Below are 18425 nucleotides of genomic sequence, written 5' to 3'. Positions count from 1 at the left end.
CTGTGAACTGGTCATACATCTCCCATAAACCCGTGCGCTCGAGGAAAACTCCCAGAATCCATTGCTCCTTTCACTTCCTCCAAATCTCCTCAGCTGAAGCTTTAGCATTAGCACTCAATCTGCACCATGTCCGCTCTGCTCAAAGGACTCGCTCGAATCCGCTCGGCCCCGGTTCTGCGGGGAACAGCCATCACCCAGCGGGCTAACATTACATCCAAACCCGCAAAGGACGTACACGGACCGGCTGTAAGTCTTCAGTAGGGTGGTGTTGTACCAGGCTCCGGGCCTTCATCCTAGCGCGGTAGATGCTAGCTTAACCTTCAGATGGCAGGGTGAAGCTAGCTGACTAGCTCGCATGTGAGGCGAAAAAAGATGTCAAACATATGTAAAAGTAGTCATTATATTAGGAATGTGTCGCATCTACAGGCCAGAATGTTGTATTTTATATATATTTTCGTGGTATGGAAGTAGGTTTGTTAGACTGCTCACTGGCTTCGATACCGAGTTACACTGAAGAGGTCACTCAGTCACTGCAGGAGGTTCTGTCGAAACTTACATCTTTATTAAAGTCTACATATAAAAGTGTTCGTTCCAGGTGACGCTTTTATTACTTGGCTGTCTATCTGAAAATACCCTTAATGAAGGAAGTTAATTATTTATCAGTTTGTAATTAAAAAATATCGCACTTTCCTGTCCATTTATTCATCTTCAGTTAACGTTTATCTTTGTTTCTGTGGTCTGTTAGCGCAAAGTTTGTTCTAGAAACATTAATTTACTGAAATAAGAAGCCTAAACATGCAAACAAGTTTGGAATGATTAAAAAAAAATCGTATATAATGATCATTTAGATCTAAGCAAGAAAGGCTTGTTAACTATATTGACAAGCATTTGTTGCATGTGTTATAATATATGTAATATTAATATAATTATATAGAATTATATAATAAAAAAATTAAGCAAAATAGTACTAGTTGACATGATGTATATAAATAATATTTATATAAAATCTTTCTGTACAGGGCTTTCGGTTCGGGCTTTTCTTTGTACGTGTGGAACATATTTACAGTCTAAGTTCCCTGAGGAGCGTATTAAGTGGCGGACCGCAAGTTTTAGTCTCCCTTTTGCACTTTCTTTTATATATAAAAGAAACTAGAGTTAGCACAGTGTCACTGTGGCTGCACACTGTACCAGAAATACACTTTATTTTGCACTGTGTGTGTGTGTGTGTATGTATGTGTGTGTGTGTATATATATATATATATATATATATATATATATATATATATATATATATATATATATATAAATAAATAAATATCCTGCATACCTCGATAGTTAGTTCCTGTTATTACTTGTCTAACAGCTATGAAGTCTTTTACCTCAGTTGTATCTTTGTTAAAGCACAATTGAACAAGGTTTACTGATGTAACAATTGCTGATTTCTGAGACTCACCATTTAAAGTTAGGTAAATGTTTCCATGCAGGAACCTCCCATCATAGACTTTACTCATGGTTAGAATCTGCTCGTTCCTGTGTTTGTAATTGCAATTGATTATTGCAGATCATCTGCCATGAATTGTTGCATTAAATTTCTTTGGTAAATTTAGGATGCTGAATCAATATTTCTGGGTTTGTTTAATATAAAGGTGAATATCATAACTGTAGCATTGGTAATAGTTTATAGATGTTGACCAAATAATCGGGTTGATTTGTCATTTTTTTTAGTTAATCAGCATGGGCCGATTGTGCTGCAAATAGCTCATTTGCGATTGGATTCTCTTTCCAGCTGATGGCGTCCAGCCAGAGCCAACGTCAAAAAAACTAAAGCCCACCTACACTTAACTAGGGAGAATGCATGTAAATTATTAGGACTTTATTGTTGTATTTAACCAGCTGTAGTTTAGGCTACAGGTATGGACAGTGCAAGAAATTGTGGTAAACAGTGCACTGATTGGAGAGGCTTGTGTTTAATAAATTTTTTATTTAAACAATTTTCTCCCACCTCACTTTTTTTTTTAACCATGTGCACAGGGCTGGAGTTGAGAAACTATGATCTAGGTTTTTTCTTTTAAAGAGAATGTAACACTGCCTGCACATTTTTTGTACATCACTGACCTAAGAGGGCCTAACTTGTTTTGGGCTGAGATGTCCTCCTACTGTCCATAGACTGATTGTGCATTTGTCCTTTTTGCAGGAGACAACAATTGGTCTCACCCTGTTTGCTCTGGCTATCCTGGTTCCATCCGGTTGGGTCTTGGCTAACCTTGAGAGCTACAAGAAGAAGGATGCCTGAAAAAGAAGTCTGCTGGGATCATGCCTTTAAACCTGTATTGGGACCACAGGAACCGCTGTCTGACCACCTTCAATGTTCCCTTCTTTAACAGGCAGTCTGCCTTCTCTCATTCACACCAGTCTCTAAAATATCAAATCAATGAATGAATGACTGCTGCCCAGTGACTTGTAATAATTGGGGATCTTGTGGATGTTGTTACTTAAAAATAAACATGTTATTTAAATTCTGAGGTGGTTGCTGTTTCTTAAATTGGTGCAGAAATGCAAGTTCTTTATTTTTCGGACACTGTGTATATATTTAAATAAATCCAGCTATGTTCTGGATTTGATTTTGGTTCTGGTGACTGGTTTGCACGCCTTAACTCGGTAGTAAATAGGCGGAACACACGCTGCGATCCGGAAGCGTGGGTTCTGATCACGTGACAGGAAGCAATTCCAAGAAACATGGCGGACGACGAACAACAAGAAGGGATGTCTCAAAAGGAACTCGATGGTGAGAAATTTCACAAGGCATGAGCAAGTTGCCGGTTTGAAATAAGCTTTTATAAGATGCAATGCTCATTTTCGTGGCATTATTTATGCAGAATTAATTTCAGCTTTGAGCTGCTGAGGAGAACTCGATGCTAACAGGCGAAAACGATAGCAACCTAGCTGCCAAATTGAGATCTTTAATCAGAATGTAAATATCCGTCATAGTTAGAAAATACCAGTCCTGTCTGTACATGTGTCTGTTTCTGCAGTTTAACCGAGAACCAAATAATGAAATGTTCCCCGCTGCCTGAGAGGTTTCACCTCAGTGTTCCTTTGCGGAGTATAAGCGCTTCTTTGTCTAGGGCTCAGGTCCTGGTAAACTCTGACCTGCACATCTGAGTGGTTTGCACTGCCCTTACACACTCCTCTTATACATTACTGAATAGCTCTTCTCTAAGTGTGTGTTCGTGCAAGGAAAACACGGAGATGCACAGATAAAGAAGCAAAATGTTGTTGTAACCACCTGTACTTTAACTGTGAAAGTGCGACTATTACAGCTTTTGTTTTTATGATGTCCAGGTTGTCTGGAGCCAAAAATATAATGCAGTGCTTGAAGGAAAAACAGTGTTAAATGTTCTTTATATAATATACTATATTGCCAAAAGTATGGGGTCACCTGGTCATAAGTAATTTTTGAGCATTGCATTCCACATTTAGTCCCAAAATGCTCTTCTTATTCCTCCACTCTTCTGGGAAGATGTTTCACCAGATTTTGGAGTGTGCTTATGGATATCAGCCACAAGGCTATTATGAAACGCAGGTACTGATGAAGGTGAGGAGGTCTGGAATGCAATCAGTGTTTTAATTCACCCCAAAGGTGTTCAGTAGGGATGAGATCACAGCTCTATATCAGGCCATTTAAGATCTTCCTCTCCAAAGCATGTGAACCATATCTTCAAGGAGATCACTTTATGCACAGGGGCATTGCCATGCTGGAACAGGTTTGGGTTTCCCAGTTCAAGTGAATGCAAAATTTAATTATAGCACAAAAACAGACATCCTATCCAGTTGAGTGGCTCCAGCTTTGTGGTAACAGTTTGGAAAAAAACAAAACACATGGAGCAGGAAAATTTAGGTGACCCAATACTTTTGGCAATACAGTGTATACAGTAATCCCCAGCTTTATCGTGGAATTACATTTGCCACATAGACACACTACTTGTTTAAATCTATAATTTAGAAGCCAAAAGTATTTGAACACCTCACTGTATAACACATAAAAGGAAATGGTAACTCAGTGGTTAGAATGTTGGACTTCTAATTGGAAGACCAGCACCACCAAGATGCCACTATTGTAAGTCGATCTGGATAAAGACCTCTTCCAAATGCCATGAATCTGAATTATAAATAAAACATACAAATCTGCTATTCGACTCTCCTATTCCATATTTAGTTTGCTGTTATGACCCTCGTTCTTCTAGGAAGGTGTTCCACTGGATTAAAGGAATTGAAGCTCTTTGCAGGACACTTAAGTTCTTCCACTCCAGCCTTGCCATATGTCTTTATGGAGCTCTCCTTATGTACAGGACATTGTCATGCTGAAACAGGTTCAGGCCTTTTAGTTCCAGTGAAGCTGTAATGCTATAGCATAGAGACATTCTTTACAACTGTGTAATTACAATTTTGTAGCTTAGGGAAGATCTTATATAACGGTGTACATTATAATCTTGTGATTGTAATGTTAGCTGGTTTACATTTTTACTAACAAACACTCATCAATGAAGGCATGCATATTATCTCTCTATTCACACCAAGCTCAATAAAATTAATACTTCTTTCTACATCGCCATTTATCTATTGGGTTAAGGAATGGCAAAAAGAATAATAAACCTGTTTGCTAAACCTTTGGTGTTTAGCACCAGAGTTTCTTCTCAGAGTCCATCGTTCGAAAATCTCTGGTCCCTATACGTTGACAGACAGGTATAAAAGAAGTTGTGTATCGCTGTCCATGACTGTATATGTGCCAAGTGATCTATACTCAGTTTAACTTTTCTTTTCGGACAGGTTTGAATTGTCTTGCATATGACGAAGCTATTATTGCACAACAAGACAGGATTCAGCAAGAGGTAATACCTGTTCTCTGGTCTTAACATTTTTTTTTAATCATAACATTGTGTAAAATTTCTGATACCAATCCGACACAGAGTTTCATTTCAAGCAAAAATCAAATGAACATTATGATTATATTTTCTTTCAATTTTGTGCAAATTTGTCGTGCTGAAGACAGAAATCCAACAATCAAATATAATCATGTGGAGTGTATGGTGTCTGATGTCCTCAGTCTTCTTTTTATACTACTAGAACCAATACGACCAATCGTGTTTAATTCCCATTTCTCAAACCAGTTTTGAGGCCACATTAGTGCATGAACTATCTTATTTTTGGAACAGCAACACTGTAGTAGAATTACAATATGTGCGGCATCCCGGGGAAACCCTTTATACGTTCGGATTTTCTTTCTTCTATTCAATACAATTTTGAAAACTGATAAAACTATCAATCTTTCAAACAAGTTTCTTTTTGCATGTCTCTAAAGCTGGAAAGAAATTGTATCATTTTAAATTCCGATAATGCCCAAAGGTGGAAAAAAAAAGAACTGCATTTAAAGCTTCCTACTGTCTGTGGCACAGGGCCCTCGCAGACATTGTCTTATTTATTTTGGATTATTTGCGATTATTTAGTAGCTAATAAACGACAAGGATATAGACATCTTCAAGTGGGTGTCTTTTTACCCGAATCATCATAATAAAGCAAATAAGTTCCTTGAGCTTTTGGTAAAATATTTATTTGGTTGGTAAATTACAGTATATTTAAAAACCCAATCCTGCCCAATACTTCCTGTTTCACCAAGTTTGTCTGTTTGCCAGAATTTCTTCACAGCAGTGTCTGACAGGTTTCCCCAGGCCACCCTATATAGGCCTATTTACAATTAAACTACCACAATAATATTTTAATATGTTAGTTGTTGTGCAACATCCACATTAAACATTTTATATTTTCTAATGTGAACACACGGTGACAGTCTACCTGATATGGCTCTCACTTGGTTGTTGTTTAATTCCAGATTGCCACCAGCATTTCACTCGTCTCAGATCGTCAGGATTTAGCCATACTTAAAAAAGAATACGCTGAGGATGACTCGATTTACCAGCAAAAAATCAGGGTAAGATACTATAGCTCTGCATGTATCGCTTTCTTTTTTTAAACACCAGTTCTTTCACAGTGAATTATACTGTGTTATACTGTGCTCTTTTGAAAAATTAGATTTTTTCACCTCCCCCACTGTACGATATTGAGCTGTCTCAGAAAAAAGACCAGACACAGTCGTGATGATTTCTTTGGTCATGACTAGAGGTCGAATGATTCATCGTTTTTCGATGAATCGAATTAATCGACACCCATAGTTGATAGCTGTAACTTTCAGCTATCAGCAAAAATCCATAACGATCCGGATTGCTTTTTCTCTTGCTGTAGAGACCGAGGAGGTCCGCTGTGATTACGAGAGCGACCTCTGGAGGCGATTCACTGAATCCACGTGCTGTTTGTTTTTACACGTGAGACTGCACGCTGCACAGAGAACGCTATTATATTTGTTTATTATCATTTATTTAATTGAACACATTTCCATGATTTTTGTATTTTTGATCCACCCTAGCTATCGGTAAAATCGGTCAAACTCTAGTCATGACTCTTAAATGGTGGTTCTAAGTCATACTCTAAAGAGGTTCAAAGACCATTGTCACAGTCTTGCGACCAAAGATAATCTGCAAAAATGTTCTGTCCGTGTCTGTTAACGTCTACATATATGCCATTAGCAATTTTATTAGCTCCATGTCACACAGTGTGTTTTGAAATGATTATTATATTGCTGAAATTGCAGTCTTTAACCCTATAAGTTCTTATAACAAAATTATACACTATGTCATTTAATATCTCCCTGTTCAAAATGTGAAGCTGTGACCAGATACTATGATGAAATCACTGGTATTGTGTTGTATGAATGATGACACTTGTACCCTGTGTGATATTACTTACAGGATTTACAGAAGAAGTACTCATTTATACGGAAGACGCGGCCAGACGGAAACTGCTTCTACAGAGCCTTTGGTTTTGCTTACTTAGAATCAGTGCTGGATGATAGTAAAGAGCTTCACAGGTAATTCTTTAGAGAGTACGTTATAAGCAAATGTAGGAGTTTAGGTACACCTACTGAACTGGAAAATGTTTGTACTTGCAGGTTCAAAGCCATTGCTGCCAAGAGTAAACTGGACCTTGTGAGCCAAGGCTTTACCGAATTCACCATCGAAGATTTTCACAACACGGTACGCAAACACATAGGTGCATCGAAGTCATGGTTTTAGGGCTAAACCATGAGTAAATCTGCATTAGCTTATTTGTGTGCACATGGTGCATCGCCACCCAGCTCCATGTTTATATTGTAGGTGCACGTGTTTGTCCACTAGAGGGTGTAAAGTGAAACCTTGAATGAAAGTCTCACATAGATAGATTTCCTTATTGTCATTGCACAGGGTACAACGAAATGACGTTTCAGTTCTCATGTACCATATAAATAAAATATCAAATATAATGCAAAACAGTTAAGAGAAGAAACAATGTACTGGACCAGAGATGCTGTTTGTCACTAAACTCTAAATAGTAGATATCTTGTTTTTGTGTATTTAATCTAATCTCTTTAACATAAATGAATTAGATAGAAAAACCCGGGGGTAGACCCTTCTCTCTCTTATTTCTGCACAAATGTATTTCTATTAAACAGCACTTTATTATACTCGTGAACTGTGAGTACATAATTGGTGTATGGAACCACGAGTGGTGCTGTGTTATTCATCTGGTTTTAAGTTTTGATGTTATCTGACTGTATGCTTCTGTGTAAGTGTGGTTTGTGAATCATAACCAGGAATTCATGATTTAAAACGTAATTATTTGCCATATCATGTTCCTACCGGCTCTTTAGCATGTCATGTGAAAGAGGTTTAAATAAAACTCAGAAACTTGTCTATATATGTAAACTGGACCAGGTGTAATATGAATGGACAGTACTATTAGAAAAAAACCTGCTAAGGAAGTTTAGGGATTAACACACCTGTCTGTGTGTCATGATTACCCACAAGCCTCCTCTCTCAGATACATAAACAGATCTTATATAAACACAGCCTATAAATGTCACAGACTTGATTCTGGATGATGTTAACATAGTCAGGGTTTATTTAATACACTGGCCTCAGGCTATAATCTGGCCTAAATAACAGATCTGTGTCATGTTTCCTGTTATCAAGTAAGCATTTGCTTGGAAATTTGGATTTTATGTATATATGTATATATAGTGTGTTATGTATCATGAACCTCTGAGTTCTAGTGTGCCCAGGGCCCCTGTAACCTTAGATATCTCCTGGCAGTGAACCCAGATGTGGTCTTCTGCTCTTATCTGCATCAAGATCTAGCATTTCAAGCTCGACTTAATGTTTCATTTAATTTTGCACCTCGGAACCCGACTGGTGTAATTTGTAATTTTAGTTGTGATGCTCTCAGGGCATGTTCATACCCGGTCTGTAGAGACCACACATGGCAGGTTGTTTTTGATTCTGGGTCATTTCCCTGATACTCTAAGGAAATCACTTGGAATGTGATACTGTCTTCATGCAAAAAGTGTTTTATTCCCCACCTCCCTTGCTGCTTCTAGTTCATGGACCTGATCGAGGTGTGTGATAAGCAGCCGTCCGTGGCAGAGCTGCTCAACTCCTTCAATGAGCAGAGCGTGTCCGACTACCTGGTGGTGTATCTGCGCCTCGTGACTTCGGGCTACCTGCAGAGAGAGGACGAGTTCTACCAGTACTTTATAGAGGGCGGACGCACCGTGCGAGAATTCTGCCAGCAGGTGAGTGTGTTAATGTCTCGTCATCTCCCTGCGGATTTCTCGATTACAAAAATGGCCTATTTCTGGGAAATAGCTGAGCTACATTTGGAAATGTGACAGGCAAGTGTTATTGCGTTTTAATCGATCCCGATTTCTCTGAATGTGTTCATTAATTTTTCTATAACAACGGCTGATAGTAGGTCTGTCTGCAAGAGTTATATTAATGCAGTCTGTCGGGGTTAGAGAGGTAGATGCACCTGATCATGCTTTCGCCTGTGGGGGCAGTGTTATGATCTGGGGTTGCTTCAGTTGGTCTTCAGCAAAATAATTAGGTCAGCTGACTTCCCAAATATACTGAATGAATGAACGAATTAATGAATGACCATGTTTTTTTTTTTTATCAATTAAATTTTTTTATGCCATGGGCATAGTTCAAGATGACAAAGTTATGATGCATCTGGCTCTAATTAAGAAAGAGTGGTTCAGAAGGCATCATTTTCACACATGAATTGGCCACCACACCATAACCCACCTTAAGAAGTCCACATCTTAACAGCATTGAGAATTTTTGGGATGTGCCAGAGAAGACTTTAAACAGTGGTCTGACTCTCTCCCATCATTATTAGCATCAAATCACCCCATGGTTTATACATTTCCTAAATCAACACCATTTTACTATAAGGGTAACAGTGTGTAACGTGTAGCTTTGGAAGCATTTGCAGTTGTATTGAGGTAAAAGCGTATATGATTCTGTACAGTTTTGTCTTATAGAAGCACAGCATCAAGATTGATGGTTTAAAAGCACATAAATAGATTTATTTAGCTTTTTCATTAATATTGGTAAAAATTATATTGTGTTGCGTCAACTGCGACATCTATCTAGAAAAAGCTACACCAATTCCAATTCAACATGTTTTCCTTTCTGTTAACCAGGAGGTGGAGCCCATGTCCAAAGAGAGCGACCACATCCACATCATCGCTCTAGCGCAGGCCCTGAGCGTGTGCATCCTGGTGGAGTACATGGACCGTGGGGAGGGAGGCACAGTCAACCACCACATCTTCCCCGAGGATGGAGAACCCAAAATCTTCCTCCTGTACAGACCGGGCCACTACGACATATTGTACAAATAGCTGCACAGCAGCAGCTCCCAACATCGGTGCACTGTATCTTTCGAGTCGACTTCAAAGCTGTGAAATGAATATTAGGAGTCCAGTACTCAATCTCACCGTCTCTTTCTCAGCGCCCCCCAAAGGCAGATTTCTGTGACTTCAGACACTGGACTTTTGTACAGCTCCTGTTTTATTTTTATTTTTTTGTATAACTCCAAACGCTACTCTTCTCCAAATATTCCGTGCTTACCGCTGGAATTTTCTCTGTGTTTTATTATACAGCTCGTGTTCTTCGTTTCTGAGTGTGTGCGAATAAACAGTTTGCAATAGACATGATGATTTGAGCATCATTCTGTTCATTTTATTTGAACGAGAATTTTAAACAGCAGCGGATGCAGCGAGGTAAGGAAAGAAGGAAATCACGTGTATAATGCACCACATCGTTTACAGTAAAGCAGTGAAGAAGTTTGTTGCTTTGCCTTCTTTCTGCTCCACCAAGTTTTTGGAGAAACAAAAATCTGGAGGAATGAAGACTGAGGGATCCTCCATGCCGGTGACGATGTCGAAGAAGCTGAAAAGAGTAAAGGAGTTATGTTTATACATACAAATATATTAGTGCCAGAGTTTGATATAAATATTTAATGACTACAGTCACATATTTATCACAATGTCCCATTAGTCTGTGTTTTATACTATACCTTTATTATATTAAAAGTACATTAGTCAAGATTGGACCTCTAGCGGATGAATGGGTGAAGTACAACAACATTAAATTCCTTAATCCAACCACGCATTCCCTTCTAAGCATATAAAGAATGTCTCAGAATCCATGCTGGTTAATGGAATTAGCATTACTAAGGACTGTCTATTTCTCTTTAGATCATTCAACTGTTTGAACGCTGTAGCACAGTATACACCTGCCATTTGTGATTATGGTAAAGATGTTGTAGAATGCCTTTTCTGTGGTGTTATTCTTTGTAATGAACTCTCATGAGTTGCAATAAAACTAGTTCTCCAGAGTCGGAAACTATAAAAATACAGATTGCTTTTGCATGTATGTCCAGGATGTGTTGTCCAAGTTCATCCTATTCACTAGTTTAAAAAAAAAATTCCATCATGGAAAAAACATGTATATTTTAGTTTCACTACTGTTGTTTGTCTAGTTTGAAAGCACATGATGTATTTTGCTGACAGTAAAATGATAGTGTTGCACGTAGCAGTTCTCAGATTCCTGGTATGATTTTCATCACAAACAGAACATGGAGCAGAATGATAAGACAAATGAGTGTAAATAATCATTTGAAATGCATTCTGATATTATTACTAATATTATGTAATATACCAAACTTTTAATGACATTGAATTTGGATTTTGGATTTGGACTAAAGGCTTCTGTATTAACAGCCTTCCGAATACTAATAATATTGCAGTAAAGATTCAGAACTGATATTAGTTTATATGCCTTTTAATTAGATTTAAATAAACCATTGCACCTTTTATTTCCATTAATATGTAATCAACTCCTAATATAACATTAGAATAAATAGAAAGGAAAAAGATGCAGAATTAGGAAACATTTTAACCGTAATCCTCACAGCTTGTTTGAATTACTCAGTCCGACATCAAAGGATAAGCACACTCTTGTCCTCAGGGCAACAAGGTTCATGATTTTGACCTAATTCCATTAAGCAATCATCAATTTTCTTTTTCTTTTTTTTCATTAGTACATCTAGATCTGATTTACAAAAGGTACATCTCATAAATGTTTAATGGCCCTTTTGAAGAATAATGAAATACCTATTTATGGCATTCTGAGTACAAAATGTCTCATCTTAGCAATAATAGATCTCAAAAAATGCACATGTACACGTGTCCTCTTAACCCCAAATAGTGATCAACCACGACAGTTTTATGTATATAGATTTGCACATGGCTCAAAACTTACAAAAAACTTTAAAGCTTTGTTGGAATTCTCTTTTATCTTGCATATTTTATAGCTGTCTGGTGGAATACCACTATCAAACTTTTGCCAGCGAAGCTGAGAGGGAACGTTATCAAATATCAGCATGATTCCAAATTGCAAAGAAGAAATAATAATACTTGGGTTGTCTGAGATGTCACTACACAATTCAGCTAGCATTCAGTTAATCAAGTTTGCATTCTTTATTCTATCTATCTATCTATCTATCTATCTATCTATCTATCTATCTATCTATCTATCTATCTATCTATCTATCTATCTATCTATCTGGTTATCTACTTTAGTACATTACATTTATTGTTTTCACTCCTTTAGTCTGTAGGAAAGGTTTTGTGTAAATTTGCTAATGTCTAACTAAAAAGTTAACATATGTCCAAAAATCTTTGTACTCATGTGTGTGTATATATATATATATATATATATATATATATATATATGAATATGTATAAATCCCAATCAAGTTTAAATTTTCGAGTGCATTAACAGCATGGCTGATTTACCTTTACCCATGAAAGTTAATCTCAGAGGGTTAAAAAAAATTCCCTCACCAAATCTGTTAGCATTTGCAGAACATGGCTAGCATGGATACACATTAACTCTTCCTCCTTTAATGGTGCGCCATTAATTCCATCCCAATTGAAAGGTTTTTGTTATTTGTGTTCATTTATGGAATTAGTGGGGTTTTTTTTGGACAGCTTTTTTTTCCACATGAATTTTTCTTTGTGGAATGGCAATGCAGTAAATCATCACCAATTACATGACTGGAAGCGATTGAATCAAGTTTAAACATGAATGAACGCCAACTAAAGAACACATTTCTGAATTTTTTGAGTGCTTCTTTTGTAAATAGAACAATTCATTCTTAGGAATGAAAAAATACAAACATATTAACCTTGATGGATCGGACTCGTATTGTGGATTATTCACATCAAGCTTTTAGTTTCATGCTGGAAACCAGTCACATTTTGTGCATCTGTACATTCCCCATGTTTTACAGCTTGGCTCTTCATCCCAGTAAACCAGCTGTTAAATCTGTGTGTACTTATATGTGCAACAATGACAGCGACAGTGTTTTGTGCACAAAATGTATAAAATCCTTTTTCTAAAAATCCTAACCTTGACAGAAAGTGGCCCTGGCCATCGATCTTATAGATGGTGACGACAGGAATACAGCCAAACTCTGTAAAGGTCATGGAGTAGTTTGCTGCAAAAGAGGTATGAAAAACCAGTAAATCTAATGCTGATCAATGACGGTTATGTTTAGTATAAGGTTTTTTGAGTTCACCTTTTATCTCAGCGTTTGATCCCACCCAGTTGTTGACCAGCAGGCCCTGCCCAGGAGCAGACAAACTTCCTAGGACAACTTGGGCCCTGTGCTGGGCATCGAAGGGAATCGCGATGGGAATAAAGGCAGCGTCGAGAGATCCCTTAACACAGCTTTTGTTGTGGTAACTGATGTCGAAGTAAACTTTCTGAAATGAGTACAACATGAGAGGAGGATTTTTAAAGTTGCTATTTTTGAAATAGTTTCGAAATAGCTGACAGAAGCCTGAGGACCACAAAAACAGGAACATATGATGCAGATGATACTATCAAGGGCACAGACTCGCCAAAGGTGGACAGCTAAAGACTAGAAAAAGACCAGATTCATTTTTTACTAATCTTCACCTGTCTAGTTTGAGTCCCTGCCCAGATTCTAAGTTTTTTTTGTTTGACAGAAATAGAGCCTGATGTGGTCTTCTGCTGTTTCACCACAAGGTTTTTTATGCATGCTAAGATGATTATCTGCTCATTACCCCGCTAATCTTTCATCAACAAATATTTTCTGTCCAATCAGTCAGTCAATATATATATTTTTAACCATTCTGTTGAAAGGAAATTACTCATAATCACACACGTTGGTGCTCATGAGGATTTTGTTGGCATATGAGGATGGGTTTCCCTTTTGTGCCTGGTTTCTTTCTCATGTCATCTGAAGGAGTTTTTCCTTGCCACAGTCACCCCTGGCCTGCTCAATGGGGATTAATACACATACATTTCAATATAAGTGAATTTTGTTTAATAATTCTTACATTCTATAAAGCTGCTTTGAGACAATGTCCATTGTTAAAAGCACTATAGAAGTAAAATTTTATTGAATTGAATTCTGTGTAAACTCTAGAGGGCATTTTCTGAAATACTCAAACCAGCCAGTCACAGAGATCACACATTTTTCATTTTTTGTTGTTTGTTGTTCACGTTTGAAAAATATGGCATTGGCATGAATTTACACATTGTATTGCTGCCTCGTCATTGGTTGAAGGGATAATGGCAATAATTAAGTTTTTATTGCAGTGGACTGTAAGTGAATGCTACAGGCTACTGTTTTGTGCATTTATAGAGTATCATTCAGCATAATGGGTTGCTCTTATTAAGTAGTTTTTGTCCAATTGTGATACATCAGGTGTATTTAAAATTATAAATTAATATCTATAATAAAAGCATGACTAGTAGCTTTGATAAATTTTATATCCTGATCTTTCTTTTTACTTCTCTGAAAAGCAGAAGTCGATCCATGAACACATCATGTTCGCCTTCCTTCCCAGCTGCGACAACACGAATCCTCTCCTCCAAAGCGTCATAGTAGAACTGCTCATACACTACTGTCTTTCCCTCAGGAAAGTTCTGTGAAGGAGACATGATGTTCAGTATGGAGCTTCTTACAAAAAGACGACAGAATATTAACATGTAAAGCTGCCCATATACAACTGATACACATCAGACATACTTACTACATATAACTTTCCCTGTAGGTACGGTGGGGATTCTGTGGGAAGGTGAAACAATAAACAGTGTAAGACATCTCTCTCTTTGGTAAAGTTCAGGACATGAAAATTATGTAATATACATTAAAAAGGGAATACATGGTAATAGAACCTTTAGCCTTTATACCATGTGTTCAAGTAAATCATTTAGCAGAAGATTGCTCATCAGGAAAGAGTGATTTAACTTTTTTTTTATAGATCTAATAATTTTTTTTAACCCGTTTCCTGTGATTTGCAAATCGAAGAATAAAAATAAAATGTTTACAGATGAATAGAAGAAGTAAAAAATAAAAAAAGGTCAGTCTCTTATCTGTAGCAATTTTATGTAATGGATATGTAACAGATTTTAGTTACTGTAAGTAACTGTTCTTGAACTTATGTTTCAAGTTTACAGATTTTTCATTATTATTATTTAAACATGGACTAGTTTTAAAATGTATTGTTGGAAATCTTAACCTCAGAATGACATTGACTTTCACAGTGTTACTATTTAGGATTAAATCTCAATCTGGAATGCAGTGATTCGGAGATAACATCATTCTGCTGGACTTACTACAGTGGTGTGGTTTCTGAGCGAGGGCACCGAGCAGCACACTCAGGACGATCGTAAGCACTAAAGCAGCCTGCATGATTCCAAGACGATTCGGGACGCACAGCAGCACAAATACGCAATGGTCACAGGTTTTATACTGAAAGGCTCAGCTCACGTTCCAGTAAACTCCACATTTTCATTCTCACCAAGCCTGGATTACATTGCTGATCTGGTTCAGTGTAGCTGATGATTAACTTATTCAGACTCTTATTTTCACTTGTGATTATATTGTCCACACATGATCACATATTACTCACATAAAGGTGCATTTCACCATGGTGTACCCTAATAGTGGACATGTAAATTATGTGGGAATTACATGTAAAAAAAAAAAAAAAAAAAGGGAGAAAAATGTAAATGAAATAATCACAAATCACACCTGGGAATGAAAATCTAACATTGATTTAAAAGAATTTAAAAAATCATGTCATGTCAAGTTTAAATGAATCGTGTGAGAAATCACCTCAGAAAGTAAACTCTGATGACCTACATGTGAAGAGGAATAGTATGGGTAATTACATGTGAAAAATAAAACAATGTGTGACATGACATATAAAGGTCATGTGACTTGATTTTATCTCTTCCAATTTTATTTTTGAAAAGAAGAACAAAGGTTTAAACTATTGGAATGTAAGTTGGCGCCGATCGCACAGTGGTTTTAGCTACTGGTGGCAAATTAGTGCTTTCTTTCACCAAGGAACCAGGGATTATAACAATCTTTAGGTAGCTAAAGCGAAATAAATATACCTTTATTTCCAATCTCTCAAACATAAAATAGCATTATAATCTTTTTGACAATACAAACTAGCTGAATGTTAATAGCTAGCTATCAATAAAAACAGCTTTAAAATATTATGTTAAAATATGTTTTAAATACAAAGTGGATTGATCACAATAATGGGTTTGTAAGCTTCATTCTTGGTGTCACATGATAAAATGTAGTGTATTTTAGCCACTGTAGACTTCTTGATGTGCTAATAGGACTTTACAAATATTTGATTCTAGAGAAATGTAGTGACGTAGTTTTGGAGTGGAGAGTGATAAGTAGGGTACTTTACTGTCATTGTATACAATACAACGAATTTTAGTTTGGAAACCCTTAGACAGCAAAAAGGATTTTGAAACATAAAACTAAAAAAAAAAGTAGAATTTAGAATAAATAAACAGAGTACACTGTAAAATAGATATATAGATTGACTTGATTAATGTGTTCTAAAATGTATTGCACATAATATAAAACCTTTGGAGATATTGCACATTGTATACAGAGACAAATGCACTGTAGTACATGCAGAGGCAAAGGGTGGTCCTGGTGGATTTACTGAGGAGATCGTGGGGGGTGTGATGGCAGCTACAGATTTGGGAAAATAGCTGCATTTCAGTTTGTTTGTGTGATCTTTCCAAATGAAAAGAAATTTTATATACAGATATTTAAAAAAACTAGTCTTAAACACAGTAGCACTGCATTGTGTTACTTCCCACCTCTCAGCCTATATGAACAAGGATGACTAGTGAAATACAAACAGCTCCGGGGACATAAAAAGATACAAAAAATAACTTCAAAATCATTTCTGTCCGAATGAAACCTTATTGTTGACTTCGTGTCGAAGCACGCCGCATCTTTTTATAGCTGTTTTATTTTTATGTTTTATTTTGTATTTGTTTGTTGTCTCATATCTCTGTGCCCCCTCATGGTGCATCTCACTGGCAAGTGCATGCAAGGAATTACAGATGGCACCAGATAAAGTCTGAAATGGAATGACCCATCCAGTCTCACATGACTGTGAGCAATGTTGGTTTATTCTTTTTTTTTTTTTTTTTATCTCAGGGTCAATGTTCAACTGGAAATGCTGGTCATATGACTGTTTACAACTGTGTACTTTTGTCATATAATTCATTTCTGCTTGTTATTCGTACTCCTGATTTTGTTGGTGATACAAAAACAAATGCAGAATTGTAGCTTTTGAGACTTTTACCACTGTTATCATCCACAAACCCTATCCATGATCAAGTCAGAGTCAGAAAAAAACACAGTCGAGTTACATACTAGGGGTGTAAAGCAGTGTCTGTATCTGTGTAGAGCTTGAAATATTGTTTTGACTTAAGAAGTGTGCGGTCAATTTGTCATTTTCGACCACATATCCATATTCATTTGATATCATATCCATCTGTATCCATCTGTTGTCCAAAAGTATGTAGACACCTAAACGTTACTCCCGTGTTTTTTTTTTCCTCAAACTGTTGCCATAACTTTTGAAGCACACCATTATTTAGAACGTATTTGTATTCTATAACAGTAAGATTTTCTTTCATTGGAACTAAAAGGCCAGAAATATGTTCCAGCTCCATGTAGAAATGGTCTGGTTGAAGTAAAAAAGAAACTCAAGTGTCCAACAAAGAGCCCTGATCTCAACCCCACTGAATTCCTTTGGGATGAAATGGGGACTGATTCCATCCCAGAGCTCCTCACCCTACATCAGTACCTGACCTTAGTAATGTTCTAATAGCTGAATGACACAAAAATTCCCACAGGCACATCTCCAAGATCCAATGGAATGCCTTCCCTGAAGAGTGGCGATTATTATAACAGCAAAAAAGGAATAAATCTGGAATAGGATTTAACTATAGTAACTTAATCACTCATAGTAGTTACAAAATAATAATATGCTTTAGGATGAATAACTGAGTGCTAAGCTGACAGTTTAATAGGTTAGAGGATTTAAATACATTTACAGTGACAAAGGGATCAGGATCTGCGTGAAAGCTGGCGCATGTGGATTTTATTTAGGTAGTGCAGACATAGCGGAGGAAAAGTTATACCTCCCTCTGTGGAGCACAGCAGGAAGAACTGCGCTTCAACATGTGCAAAACATTCTTACGGTATTAGAGAGGTATATGTAGGTCAAGTTCCTCTCCCGTGCCTCAGATGCCACCACTATGCACCTCTCTCACTCAGGTTTATGAGTAAACCTTTGTCATAAAACTTGTTACTATTATACTGGTTATATGAGTCCTCATCATGTTGTTAAGTCGTAATTAGAGTTCAGCTTCAGCAGCCATTTTGTCATATTGTTCATTTAGACACCTGTGTTTTATTATGTGCACACAGCACTATACTGTATCATACACATACACAACTACTTACAGGTCCAATCACAAAAATCCATCTAGTACAAACATTTTCTCACATAAGTCTGTTTCCAGTTACCACCCCTCTGCTAATGTCCTGGCACCTGTGTC

At 37.0% G+C, this 18425-nt stretch overlaps 3 protein-coding genes across 3 annotated transcripts; 2 read left to right on the top strand and 1 right to left on the bottom strand.

The window, feature by feature from the left end:
* Positions 1-40: 40 nt before the first annotated feature.
* Positions 41-2522, top strand: LOC124397996 (cytochrome c oxidase subunit 8B, mitochondrial). Its single transcript, XM_046867951.1, has 2 exons — positions 41-246; positions 2195-2522. Exons 1-2 carry the CDS (start codon positions 127-129, stop codon positions 2291-2293), a joined length of 219 nt encoding a protein of 72 aa, XP_046723907.1. The 5' UTR covers positions 41-126; the 3' UTR covers positions 2294-2522.
* A 139-nt stretch (positions 2523-2661) lies between these two features.
* Positions 2662-10139, top strand: otub1a (OTU deubiquitinase, ubiquitin aldehyde binding 1a). Its single transcript, XM_046868446.1, has 7 exons — positions 2662-2785; positions 4828-4889; positions 5888-5986; positions 6861-6979; positions 7061-7145; positions 8525-8719; positions 9632-10139. Exons 1-7 carry the CDS (start codon positions 2737-2739, stop codon positions 9827-9829), a joined length of 807 nt encoding a protein of 268 aa, XP_046724402.1. The 5' UTR covers positions 2662-2736; the 3' UTR covers positions 9830-10139.
* Positions 10140-10144: 5 nt separating this feature from the next.
* epdl2 (ependymin-like 2) lies at positions 10145-15297 on the bottom strand. Its single transcript, XM_046868447.1, has 6 exons — positions 15147-15297; positions 14561-14595; positions 14319-14453; positions 13075-13261; positions 12906-12993; positions 10145-10379 (listed from the first exon to the last, which is right to left on the bottom strand). Exons 1-6 carry the CDS (start codon positions 15220-15222, stop codon positions 10253-10255), a joined length of 648 nt encoding a protein of 215 aa, XP_046724403.1. The 5' UTR covers positions 15223-15297; the 3' UTR covers positions 10145-10252.
* Between the last annotated feature and the right edge of the window lie 3128 nt (positions 15298-18425).

The sequence above is a fragment of the Silurus meridionalis genome, chromosome 15 (genome assembly GCF_014805685.1).
Source record: "Silurus meridionalis isolate SWU-2019-XX chromosome 15, ASM1480568v1, whole genome shotgun sequence".
NCBI classification, from domain to species: Eukaryota; Metazoa; Chordata; class Actinopteri; order Siluriformes; family Siluridae; genus Silurus; species Silurus meridionalis.
Note: the sequence above shows the minus strand (reverse complement) of the source record. Positions and strands in the feature narration are given on the sequence as shown.

Coding starts and splice junctions, on each gene's coding strand:
- epdl2 (XM_046868447.1), bottom strand. CDS start 15,222: ATGCAGGCTGCTTTAGTGCTTACGATCGTCCTGAGTGTGCTGCTCGGT. Junction 12,994..13,074: donor ATCAAACGCTGAGATAAAAG/GTGAACTCAAAA, acceptor CCTCTTTTGCAG/CAAACTACTCCATGACCTTT. Junction 10,380..12,905: donor CAGGGCCACTTTCTGTCAAG/GTTAGGATTTTT, acceptor TACTCTTTTCAG/CTTCTTCGACATCGTCACCG.
- otub1a (XM_046868446.1), top strand. CDS start 2,737: ATGGCGGACGACGAACAACAAGAAGGGATGTCTCAAAAGGAACTCGAT. Junction 6,980..7,060: donor GATAGTAAAGAGCTTCACAG/GTAATTCTTTAG, acceptor TTGTACTTGCAG/GTTCAAAGCCATTGCTGCCA. Junction 8,720..9,631: donor TGCGAGAATTCTGCCAGCAG/GTGAGTGTGTTA, acceptor TCTGTTAACCAG/GAGGTGGAGCCCATGTCCAA.
- LOC124397996 (XM_046867951.1), top strand. CDS start 127: ATGTCCGCTCTGCTCAAAGGACTCGCTCGAATCCGCTCGGCCCCGGTT. Junction 247..2,194: donor AGGACGTACACGGACCGGCT/GTAAGTCTTCAG, acceptor TCCTTTTTGCAG/GAGACAACAATTGGTCTCAC.